Here is a 13,374-nt window from a genome sequence, read left to right on the forward strand (position 1 = left end):
ACCATAGCAAGAGCTGTTGGAGAAAAATATCAGAGAGGCCTAATCTTTTATATTTAACAGCATTTCTTTCTTCCTAGTACTCTTATATTAATGTTCTCCTCAGGTTCCTTGGTTGAATTAGAAAAGAGTTTTGATCTTGCCACGTATCCACCATTTTCCTCCTTATGTTCTATTAGTGACCTTGTTTATAGTCCTCTGTAGTGATTAAGAATAGAAATCTCTTTTCCCCATCCATCACATAATATTTATGGAATTTTGACAAGACCTTAGTAGACAAAAAGTGTCATACTGAATGAGTAACAAGAAGTTGATGCACAAACAAAATTCTTGCAGGCACAGAGGAATAGGTCATTTACTTGTATATGATCATTGTCAATCAGTCATTGTCCAGTTGGAGCCTGATTCAGTTTAACAGTTTATTTTTTGTTTTGTTTTTTTACTTTCACAGATTCTATCCACTGATTTTAATCTTTATTTTTCAGAAAAATAATGCTTTATCTTATTGAACCTCAGACAAAACACTTCGTTTTTAGATGCAGACTGAATTATGTTTAAGGCTACATGAACCTCAGACTAGTTGTTTGCTGCTCCTAAAACCTGCCCTGTTCCTCATAATCAAGTAAACAGGTCTCCCTTCTTAGAAGTATTTGATCTTCAAAATTGCCCTGTGTTATAAATACAGCAGGAATTATTATTGTCCATTTCACAAACCGTAAAGATGAGACTGAGAATGTTGAATAGATTTGCTGTAGGGTTTACAACTAGTCACAGGCAGACATGCTCTTAAAATACATATCTCCTTGATTTTAAGTTGTATCTTGTCATGTTTATATGAACTTGGAACATGTCTTAAAGTTTATATCTACACTAACATTTTTCCCAATACGCTGTTATTAAATCAATGATTTGTATTATAATCCAATAGGGTAAATATAGAAATCATTAGGTGACTATGGGGATGGGGAGCTGGTCTGGTCTAGGCTTTGAAATGCTGAAAATATGCAGTTCTTCAAGTCTCTTTGTTTATCATTTGGCTGTAGGGGAATGATAGGCTCAAAACCAGTTCCAGAAGGGAAATAGTAATACATATATAAGAGCAAATGAATAACTTTTGAAAAGGAGGTAAAACATATATAGAGAAGGGTCAGGCAGAAGGGAAATGGTGAGTGCAAAGACCAGAGGAAGAAACAAGCAAGTGCCAGATAATCCATGTAGAGATAAGTATATATAGGAAAGTGGCAAGAAGGGAAAGTGATGTGGAAAGGGGGGTGCTTAGGGGAGAGCCTGGAAGGCCTAATAAGAGAGAAAGAGTCCTGAAAATTAAGGTAAGTGATATAGTTTGGATATTTGTCTTCACTGAAATCTCATGTTGAATTGTAATTTCCAATGCTGGAGGTGGGGTCTGGTGGCAGATGTTTGGATCATGGGGGTGAATCCCTCATGGCTTGATGCTGTCTTCATGATAGTGAGTTCTCATGATATTTGGTCATTTAGAAATGTGTGACAACGTGCACTCTCTGTCTTGCCCCTGCTTTCACCATGTGACAAGTCTCCTCCCCCTTCACCTACCCCCATGATTGTAAGCTTCCTGAGACCTCCCTGAAGTCAAGCAGATGCCAGCACCATGCTTCCCATATAACCTGCAGAACTATGAGCCAATTCAATCTCTTCTTTATAAATTACCCAGTCTCTGGTATTTCTTTATAGCAATGCAAGAACAGCCTAATACAGCGGGACACTCTGACATTGTTTGGTTTGTCTGACTCCAGATGGCATGGAAGCTTATGTCAAAGTAGACAGTTGCCCAGAGGAACCCCAACTACGAATGAAAAATAATGAAGAAGCGGAAGACTATGATGATGATCTTGCTGATTCTGAAATGGATGTGGTCAGGTTTGATGATGACAACTCTCCTTCCTTTATCCAAATTCGCTCAGTTGCCAAGAAGCATCCTAAAACTTGGGTACATTACATTGCTGCTGAAGAGGAGGTCTGGGACTATGCTCCCTCAGTCCTCGCCCCTGATGACAGGTAAGCACTTTTTGACTATTGGTACTCTCTCTTCCCCATACTTAAAAAGTTCTTAACAGTTATTCAAACCAACAAATCCTGAAGCCATGTTTAAGGTTAGGTACAGGTATGGAATCAAATGGCAAGAGTATTTTTTTTTTTTACTATACTTTAAGTTCTAGGGTACATGTGCACAACGTGCAGGTTTGTTACATATGTATACTTGTGCCAGGTTGGTGTGCTGCACCCATCAACTCATCAGCACCCATCAACTCGTCATTTACATCAGGTATAACTCCCAGTGCAATCCCTCCCCCGTCCCCATAATAGGCCCTGGTGTGTGATGTTCCCCTTCCCAAGTCCAAGTGATCTCATTGTTCAATTCCCACCTATGAGTGAGAACATGCGGTGTTTGGTTTTCTGTTCTTGCAATAGTTTGCTGAGAATGATGGTTTCCAGTTGCATCCATGTCCCTACAAAGGACACAAACTCATCCTTTTTTATGGCTGCATAGTATTCCATGGTGTATATGTGCCACATTTTCTTAATCCAGTCTGTCACTGATGGACATTTGGGTTGTTTCCAAGTCTTTGCTATTGTGAATACTGCCGCAATGAACATACGTGTGCATGTGTCTTTATAGCAGCATGATTTATAATCCTTTGGATATATCCCCAGTAATGGGATGGCTGAGTCATATGGTACTTCTAGATCTAGATCCTTGAGGAATCACCATACTGTTTTCCATAATGGTTGAACTAGTTTACAATCCCACCAACAGTGTAAAAGCGTTCCTATTTCTCCACATCCTTTCCAGCACCTGTTGTTTCCTGACTTTTTAATGATTGCCATTCTAACTGGTGTGAGATGGTATCTCATTGTGGTTTTGATTTGCATTTCTCTGATGGCCAGGGATGATGAACATTTTTTCATGTGTCTGTTGGCTGTATGCATGTCTTCTTTTGAGAAATGTTTGTTCATATCCTTTGCCCACTTTTTGATGGGGTTGTTTGTTATTTTCTTGTAAATTTGTTTGAGTTCCTTGTAGATTCTGGATATTAGCCCTTTGTCAGATGGATAGATTGCAACAATTTTCTCCCATTCTGTAGGTTGCCTGTTCACTCTGATGGTAGTTTCTTTTGCTGTGCAGAAGCTCTTTAGTTTAATTAGATCCCATTTGTCAATTTTGGCTTTTGTTGCCATTGCTTTTGGTGTTTTAGACATGAAGTCCTTGCCCATGCCTATGTCCTGAATGGTACTACCTAGATTTTCTTCTAGGGTTTTTATGGTATTAGGTCTGCATTTGGAAACTAACATAGCAGAACATCAGAGAAGCTTGTATTTTTCTCACTCCTTGCCTTGATTGAATCATATAAGCTGTTTTAGAGTTGGATTTGAGCCTACCTAGAATTTTTCTTCCCAACCTTGCATCTTTTTTTTCTCTTATACAGAAGTTATAAAAGTCAATATTTGAACCATGGCTCTCAGCGGATTGGTAGGAAGTACAAAAAAGTCCGATTTATGGCATACACAGATGAGACCTTTAAGACTCGTGAAGCTATTCAGTATGAATCAGGAATCTTGGGACCTTTACTTTATGGGGAAGTTGGAGACACATTGTTGGTAAGTTGAGGAAAAGATTTAAGGTCTGGTAAGAAGAAAAAGTCTGGAGAGTTTTGAGTTTCTAAAATACTTCATAATTCAGCCTTGTCTCCAATGGACATGATCTTTTAAAAGCTATAAATGTTACACAAATAATAGCTGATTGCACGTATTTGAAGTATGAGTATATAGAATAAAAGTCTAATGTCACCTATTAAACTCGACACTCCTTTGAAATACTGCTTCTTAGACTTTGATACATATCCTTCCAGATCTTTCCCCATTAATTAGATCGTATAGGAGTCAGCAGACTATGGCCTATGAACCAAATTTGGCTTGTGGTCTGCTTTTGAATAGTCTATGAGCTTAGATGAGATTTTACATTTTTGAAATATTGCAAAGAAAAGAAATGAGCATGGGAGGAAGGGGAGGAGAAGGTGGAGGAGGAAGAGAATATGTGACAGAGGCTAAATAGGGCTCACAATTTTAGAGTATTTACTATCCAGCCTTTTCCAAAAAATGCTTGCTTGCCCCTGATCTAGGATATTAAGAATGAGTATGGTGTAAGTAACAGAATACTCAATGGACAGTGGTTTAAATAAATAAGGGTTTATTTTCTTCACAAGAAATTTGAAGATAGGTCATCGGTTGCATAAATTCAGTTGCTCAAGAATGTCATGAACAGCACTGATTTTTAGATGTGGAGCTTTTTTAGATACTGCCAAACTGACTTTCAGCAATTTTGTACCAATTTATATCCCCTACCATGAGTATATGACTGCCCTTTTCCCCACACCATTGCCAACAACATATATTATAAACCTTCAGAAAAAGTTTTCATTTGATGAGCAAAATGTTTATATGTTGTCTTTATTTGCATTTCCCTGGTTAGTAGTCAAATTGCATATTGTTTCATGTTTGTTGGCTATTTGTATAACTCCCTCTGTGAATTGCCTGCTTGTAAATTTTGTCCAGTTTTCTATTTGAGTAGTCGTCTTTTGCTTATGTATTTGTAAAAGGCCTTTCTAGATTATGGATATTGACACACTGTTATTTATCTTTCAAATGGTTTCCTCACATTGTCACTTGTACTTTTTGTCACTCCTTTATGATATTTTTTTGTCCTTCAAAGATTTTTGATCTTTATATAGTCAAAACCTCCTATCTTTTATCAATCTTTTCATTTAACTTTCTCTGGATCTTTTTCACTTTTGTTTTCTGCCTGGGATATCTTTGCCAGCTCCAAGAAATTATAAAAATAGTCTCTATTTTATTCTCTTACTTGTATAGCTTTATTTTTACAGTGAACAATCTAATTGCCCTGGAAGTTACTTTTGGATATAGTGCATAATTCAAATAGAAATTTTCCTAAATGGCAGCTCACATAACCAATCCTTTTTTCATTAATTTGAAAATGTCTTCTTTATCATATACTAAATTGCTAAAATCTTGGATTTTTAATTCTCCTTAACTAATCTGTTGCCACACTGTTTTAATGACTTCAACTTTGTAATATGTTTGATATCTGTATGACATCTTCTTTCATTGTACTTCTTCAAAATTTTTATTAGCTATTCTTGTACAATTTTTCTTCATAAATTTTGTTTACATATTTTTCTTTTATTGATTTTTTGAAGATTGTATACTTTTATTTTTATTCATTAATTTTAAAAATGCATAATGACACAATAATTGTACATACTTATAGGTGTGTATTTTGAGTTACTTTTACTGGCTAATTTAAAAATGGGTAAACAAGAGCATACAATAAAATGTAAATTTTCCTCCCTCTTGGACTTCCAACCCCATAGTCTGACAGACAGTCATTGCTGTGGGTTTGTATACTCCCCTCCAGAAATAGTGCATACATGTATGAATGTATGTGTGTATGTGTGTGTGTATGTGTGTGTGTGTGTGAGTGTGTTTCACACAAAAACAAGAGCAGTGTAAATTAGTCTGTACCTTGATTTTTAAAAAGTACCAATATATTTTGAATTAGCTGGGCATGGTGGTGCATGCCTGTAGTCCCAGCTACTCTGGAGGCTGAGGCAGGAGAATCGCTTGAATCTGGGAGGCGGAGGTTGCAGTAAGCTGAGATCACACCACTGCACTCCACCCTGGGCAACAGAGCAAGACTCTGTCTAAAAATAATAATAATAATAAAAAGTAACAATATATTTTGGATATCATTTCATGTCAACATATAAAGATCTACCTCATTCTTTGATTTATTCAGGTTATGCTCTGGATACCTTGCTGAATCCTACACTTAAACATTAACTCAAAATGGATCAAAGATAAAATGTAAGAGCTAAAACTACAAAATTATAAAAAAATAACAGAATAAATCTTTGTGATCCTGAATTAGACAATGGTTTATTGGATATGACACCAAAACCAACAAGCAACAAAAGAAAAACATAGATAATTGTGCTTCATCATACTCAAAAACTTTTGTGCTTCAAAAGACACCCAGAAAATCCAAAGACAATGCATAGAACTGGAGAAAATGCTTGCAAATTTTTTATCTGATAAGGATGTAGTATTCAAAATATATAAAGGACTCTTTCAACTCAATAATAAATAGGCAAATGACCCAAATGAAAAATGAGCAAAGGGTTTATACAGACATTTCTCCAAAGGTTATATACAAAGTGTCCAATAAGCAGTTGAAAAAATGCTGCATGTCAGGGAAATGAAAATTCAAACCACAGTGCAATACCACTTCACGACCACTAGAATAAGTATAATCAAGAAGACAGATGTTAAGTGTTGGTGAGGACATGGAGAAATTGTAGCCCTCATCAATTTATGAAGGGAATGCAAAACAGTGAAGCCACTTTGGAAAACAGCTTGGCCATTCCTCAAAATGTTCAAAATGGAGTTATTACATGACCTGGCACTTCCACTCCTAGAGATATACCTAAGGGAAATGGAAACATAGGTACCCACAAAGACTTGTATGCAAATGTTCATAGCCCCACTAGTAATAATAGCCCCACATTGAAAACCATTCAAACATTCACCAAATGGTGAATGGATAAATAAAATGTGGTATATCCATATAATTGGAATTCTCTTCAGCAATTAAAAGAACTAATTATACACAATAAATATAGATGAAACTCAAAACATTGTAAGTTAAAGAAGTCAGACAAAAGACTTACATATTGCATGATTTAACTTATATAAAATATACAGAAAAGATCAATTTATAGAGCAGAAATCTCTTCAGTGATTGCCAGGGGCTGGGAGTGGAAGCAGGGAATGCCTACAACCCAGCATGCAGAATCCTTCTGGGGTAATGGAAATATTCTAATTCTGGATTGTGGCAATGATTGCACAACTCCATACATTTACTAAAAACCATTTAATTGTATACTTATAATGTGTGAATTTTGCAGCATATAAATTATTCTTCAATAAACATACTTTTAAGTGGACAAATAATCAGAAAAAGCAGACTATATTCAAAGAAATGATAATTAAACTGTTATGATTATTAATGTAGTATACTTAATTACCTCTACATTTAATGGTTAAAACAACAGCTGTTTTATTATTCTTATAGATTATTTGTGTCAGGAGTTCAGGCTCAGCTGGGCAGTTATTTATCATTGACCAAGGTCACTTGATGTTGATCAGTGGATCTCGAGGGACCAAGACAGCTTCACTCATATATCTGGTACCTGAGTAGCAATGACTTGACAATTAGAACTACCAACCAGAGCACCTACATGTTGTCTGTCCATGTTGCTTGGCTTCTTCACACTGTGGCAGCCTCAGGGTAGTGGGACTTCTTATATGGTGACTCAAGGCTCTAACTGTGTATTCTAGTTAACAAAGCAGAAAATGCCTCACTTTTTGCAGTCAGCATCAGAAGTCACACAGCACTTTATGCTATAATCTGTTAGTTGAAAGCAGCCAAAACCCACCTCGAATCAAGAAGAGGGAAAATTTGGTCTACTTCTTGATGAGAGAAGGGCCAAAGAATTGCAGACCATGTTTTAAATTGCCACATAGACTGATAGCTTACTTCTCTAGAGCAAAAAAGAAAGTAAGAAGACAATGAAATCATATCTTTCATGTGTTAAAAGAAAATATCAACCTAGCAAGAATTGCCATTTTATTGGCAATTTATATCAATATTCAATAAATAAATAACTTTATATTAAAATTTAAAATGTAGAATATAAAAAATGAAAGATCAATTATTTTTTATTAGGCTAGCATAGCATTTGGTTATAAACCGGACTATGTCACCATGAGAAAGGAAAATTAAAAATTACAGACCAATTTCATTATAAACATGGGTTCAAAAAATCCTAAACAAAATTTTATAAACCTAATACAGCAATATATTAAAAAGATAATACATATTATGAAGTTGACTTATCCCAGGAGTACTAGATTAACATTAGAAAATCAAATGTGACAATCTACCATATTAACACATAAAAGGAAAAATATAATTTGATAATTCCAATAGCTTCAGAAAAAGCATTTGTCAAAATTCAACATCCATTCATAATAAAAACTCACAGGAAATTGGGATTACAAGGAAATAATTATCATTATCCTGATAAAGATCTGCAACAAACTTGTAACCATTGTACTTGGTGGTGACAGTCAGAAATCCTTCTGTTTAAGATCAGGACAAGACACAGGTGACAGATATCACCATCTCTAGTTAATATTATATTGGAAATCCTAGTGAGTATTCTTAGGGCGAAATAAATGGGAAAAAAAGCATTTTAATATTGGAAAGAAACAAAACTGCTGTTATTTGAAGTATCATTCTGCTGCTTAGATGCAGGTAAGGAATCGGCTGCTTCGTAGGCTTACCAAATGACTGGGTTTTAAGATAAGAGCAGAAGTAGAAGTTGTATTTTTATCCTCATATCACACACCTCAGATCTGGAGGTGGGATTGATACTTTAAGGGTTCTTCACTGCAGCTTCCATGTTATTGCTCTTCCTCTCTCTCTCTCTCTGTCTCTCGATAGGGTCTCATTCTGTCCCCCAGGCTGGAGTGCTGTGGTGTGATCACAGCTCACTACTGCAGCCTCGACTTCATGGGCTCAAGTTATCCTCCCACCTCAGCCTCCCAAGTAGCTGGGACTACAGGCATGCACCACCATGCCCAGCTAATTTTTAAATTTTTTGTAGAGATGAGGTCTCACTATGTTACCCAGGCTGGTCTTGAAATCCTGGGCTCAAACGATCCTCCTGCCTTAGCCTCCCAAAGTACTGGCACAAGCCACTGCATGTAGGCCTTTGTTTTCTTTTAAAGCTGGTGCAATCAGGCAATACCACCTGCCACCCTTGCTTAATACTGTAATCAACTGTCCTCTTGGTCATGCCTGATCATTCACTGAAGATTTTATCTCCTGAAACACTGTCTCTTTCTCTATTATCAGTGAATTTAATGCCCAAATAGTGAAAAAGGCTGAAAGGAAGCAGTGTCCTCAGCAGACATCCAAATTTCAATTAGTGTGAGAAGGTGCAGAGAACACTTCCTCAAGCAATTGAAACAATTTTTAAAGAAATGGAAAGGGGCCTTTAGAGAGAAACCTAAGTACTGTCAGCCCTCCACATTGTCAACTGAAGAATCATAAGTTTGTAAATTTGGAGTGGAAAGGGTTGCAGGCTGGGAAGTGTAGCCTCTGGCAGCAACTGGAAGCAAGCACTTTGAAGAAGGAAGGATGAGTTAGGGATTTATGCTGAATGAGTTGCCTAAGTATACATATTTAACAGGTTCCAGGAAGAGCTGTGAATATTTATGATGGGGCACATGGAAACATGCATATTACATACATTCCATGTTCACTTTGGGGTGGCGACTTAACATTTAGATGCATGAAAATTAGGCTGTATATGTCAAAAGATGAAACAGAGGACATAGAGGCAGCCTCTGTAAAGTGGCCAGAGTCAGTCCATGGTCAGTGGTCTGTCATCAGGAAGGAATGCTGGTCAGTCGTTGTGTCAAAACTGCACAAAGGGAGGGGAATCCAGCACGTCTTCAAAAAGAACTGGTTTATGTTTAACCGTTAAGAAAGAAAGTCTAACAGCAAATTAGGGAGGGAGGGAATGTAACAAGGCATGCCTGATCTCCCATCCCATCATGGTCAGAAACTCAGTTTTTAAGCCATCTCAGTCGAGAAAGGGGTCTCTTCAGTTGTTTGGGGATGTTTAAGATTTTATTTTTATTTTTCAGTATCATTGGGTTTCTAGTCTCATATTCAAACAACCATCAATTGAAAGTATTCAAAAAACAACCCAAAACAATAAAAGATAATAATACAACAACAAATAATAATACAAAGAAACAATACAGTATAACAACTATTTGCATAGCATTTATAATATATTATATACTATAAGAAATCTAGACATGAGTTAAAGTACATGAGAGGATGTGCATAAGTTATATGCAAATACTACATCATTTTACATTAGAGACTTGAGCATCACAGATTTTGGTATCTGCGGGGGTCCTGGAACCAATCCCCCATGCATGCCAAGGGACAATTTCATGAAAAGACCAAATATTTTGAGTTTTATCTAGCCTCAAATTACTATAAAGTAGATAGAGGCTGCTTTTATTTATCTGGAGTTACACCACAGTTTTCTTGTTGATCCTAGTTGTTTTAGGATTTGATCTTAGATCTCACTTATACTTTCAGATTATATTTAAGAATCAAGCAAGCAGACCATATAACATCTACCCTCACGGAATCACTGATGTCCGTCCTTTGTATTCAAGGAGATTACCAAAAGGTAAGTATTCCCTCAATTTACAGCTCTTTTTTACCTGTAGATACAGATTAAATCAGTATCATCAATAACAACTAAAATCATGTTGGTTCTTTCTCCAACTGTTGGCTGGTGGACCTCAAACTCCAGTCTAAAGTTATAAAATTCATTTATAGGAATCCTCAGGTGGTGTTTCATGTAAATTAGTGAAGAGTCACCTGACGTGTTTTTCCTATTACCTGGTGGTGATGTTCAAATATTGCACAGCCAATTAGATTGTCTCTTTTCCACTGCAACTACTATAAATGCTGTAAAATCTTGAAGCTGATTCTTCTGGCACTTAAGATAAATTTTTTTTCTGAGTACAGTTTTCAGCTACATTCCACACTTTTGGTATCTAGTGTGGTATTCCACACTTTTGGTATCTAGTTTGATATTTTCAGGGTTCTTCACATATTCATTTCTAAATAGTTCACAACTCCAATTTTTATTTACTATATTGTTTGTTGTTTAAAGATTTATTTTTTTCTTTTAGTAGACTGGATGTTATATGTATTCTTTCTATTATTTAATTTTGGATGAATTTTTTTTTATTATACTTTAAGTTCTAGGGTACATGTGCATAACGTGCAGGTTTGTTACATATGTATACATGTGCCATGTTGGTGTGCTGCACCCATCAACTCGTCAGCACCCATCAATTCATCCTTTATATCAGGTATAACTCCCCAATGCAATCCCTCCCCCCTCCCCCCTCCCCATGATAGGCCCCAGTGTGTGTGATGTTCCCCTTCCCGAGTCCAAGTGAGCTCATTGTTCAGTTCCCACCTATGAGTGAGAACATGCGGTGTTTGGTTTTCTCTTCTTGTGATAGTTTGCTAAGAATGATGGTTTCCAGCTGCATCCATGTCCCTACAAAGGATGCAAACTCATCCTTTTTTATGGCTGCATAGTATTCCATGGTGTATATGTGCCACATTTTCTTAATCCAGTCTGTCACTGATGGACATTTGGGTTGATTCCAAGTCTTTGCTATTGTGAATAGTGCCGCAATAAACATACGTGTGCATGTGTCTTTGTAGTAGCATAATTTATAATCCTTTGGGTATATACCCAGTAGTGGGATGGCTGGGTCATATGGTACATCTAGATCTAGATCCTTGAGGAATCGCCATACTGTTTTCCATAATGGTTGAACTAGTTTACAATCCCACCAACAGTGTAAAAGTGTTCCTATTTCTCCACATCCTCTCCAACACCTGTTGTTTCCTGATTTTTTAATGATTGCCATTCTAACTGTTGTGAGATGGTATCTCATTGTGGTTTTGATTTGCATTTCTCTGATGGCGAGTGATGATGAGCATTTTTTCATGTGTCTGTTGGCTGTATGAATGTCTTCTTTTGAGAAATGTCTGTTCATATCCTTTCCCCACTTTTTGATGGGGTTGTTTGTTTTTTTCTTGTATATTTGTTTGAGTTCTTTGTAGATTCTGGAAATTAGCCCTTTGTCAGATGAGTAGATTGCAAAAATTTTCTCCCCTTCTGTAGGTTTCCTGTTCACTCTGATGGTAGTTTCTTTTGCTGTGCAGAAGCTCTTTAGTTTAATGAGATCCCATTTGTCAATTTTGGCTTTTGCTGCCGTTGCTTTTGGTGTTTTAGACATGAAGTCCTTGCCCATGCCTATGTCCTGAATGGTACTACCTAGATTTTCTTCTAGGGTTTTTATGGTATTAGGTCTAACATTTAAGTCTCTAATCCATCTTGAATTAATCTTCGTATAAGGAGTAAGGAAAGGATCCAGTTTCAGCTTTCTACTTATGGCTAGCCAATTTTCCCAGCACCACTTATTAAATAGGGAATCCTTTCCCCATTTCTTGTTTTTGTCAGGTTTGTCAAAGATCAGATGGTTGTAGATGTGTGGCATTATTTCTGAAGGCTCCGTTCTGTTCCATTGGTCTATATCTCTGTTTTGGTACCAGTACCATGCTGTTTTGGTTACTGTAGCCTTGTAGTATAGTTTGAAGTCAGGTAGCGTGACGCCTCCGGCTTTGTCCTTTTGACTTAGGATTGTCTTGGCAATGCGGGCTCTTTTTTGGTTCCATATGAACTTTAAAGCAGTTTTTTCCAATTCGGTGAAGAAACTCATTGGTAGCTTGATGGGGATGGCATTGAATCTATAAATAACCTTGGGCAGTATGGCCATTTTCACGATATTGATTCTTCCTATCCATGAGCATGGTATGTTCTTCCATTTGTTTGTGTCCTCTTTGATTTCACTGAGCAGTGGTTTGTAGTTCTCCTTGAAGAGGTCCTTTACATCCCTTGTAAGTTGGATTCCTAGGTATTTTATTCTCTTTGAAGCAATTGTGAATGGAAGTTCATTCCTGATTTGGCTCTCTGCTTGTCTGTTACTGGTGTATAAGAATGCTTGTGATTTTTGCACATTAATTTTGTATCCTGAGACTTTGCTGAAGTTGCTTATCAGCTTAAGAAGATTTTGGGCTGAGACGATGGGGTTTTCTAAATACACAATCATGTCATCTGCAAACAGGGACAATTTGACTTCTTCTTTTCCTAACTGAATACCCTTGATTTCTTTCTCTTGCCTGATTGCCCTAGCCAGAACTTCCAACACTATGTTGAATAGGAGTGGTGAGAGAGGGCATCCCTGTCTTGTGCCAGTTTTCAAAGGGAACTTTTCCAGTTTTTGCCCATTCAGTATGATATTAGCTGTGGGTTTGTCATAAATAGCTCTTATTATTTTGAGGTACGTTCCATCAATACCGAATTTGTTGAGCGTTTTTAGCATGAAGGGCTGTTGAATTTTGTCAAAAGCCTTTTCTGCATCTATTGAGATAATCATGTGGTTCTTGTCTTTGGTTCTGTTTATATGCTGGATTACGTTGATTGATTTGCGAATGTTGAACCAGCCTTGCATCCCAGGGATGAAGCCCACTTGATCATGGTGGATAAGCTTTTTGATGTGCTGCTGAATCCGGTTTGCCAG

General features: G+C 36.9%; 1 protein-coding gene across 1 annotated transcript; it reads left to right on the forward strand.

Annotated features, from left to right (window-relative positions):
• The first annotated feature begins 1,774 nt into the window (after positions 1-1,774).
• LOC113221246 (coagulation factor VIII-like) lies at positions 1,775-3,824 on the forward strand. Its single transcript, XM_026450590.1, has 2 exons — positions 1,775-2,031; positions 3,462-3,824. The coding sequence occupies exons 1-2, from the start codon at positions 1,775-1,777 to the stop codon at positions 3,640-3,642; spliced, it is 438 nt and encodes a 145-aa protein (XP_026306375.1). The 3' UTR covers positions 3,643-3,824.
• Positions 3,825-13,374: the final 9,550 nt, after the last annotated feature.

This window comes from Piliocolobus tephrosceles, unplaced genomic scaffold, assembly GCF_002776525.5.
Source record: "Piliocolobus tephrosceles isolate RC106 unplaced genomic scaffold, ASM277652v3 unscaffolded_22167, whole genome shotgun sequence".
Lineage (NCBI taxonomy): Eukaryota > Metazoa > Chordata > Mammalia > Primates > Cercopithecidae > Piliocolobus > Piliocolobus tephrosceles.

Coding starts and splice junctions, on each gene's coding strand:
- LOC113221246 (XM_026450590.1), top strand. CDS start 1,775: ATGGAAGCTTATGTCAAAGTAGACAGTTGCCCAGAGGAACCCCAACTA. Junction 2,032..3,461: donor GTCCTCGCCCCTGATGACAG/GTAAGCACTTTT, acceptor TCTCTTATACAG/AAGTTATAAAAGTCAATATT.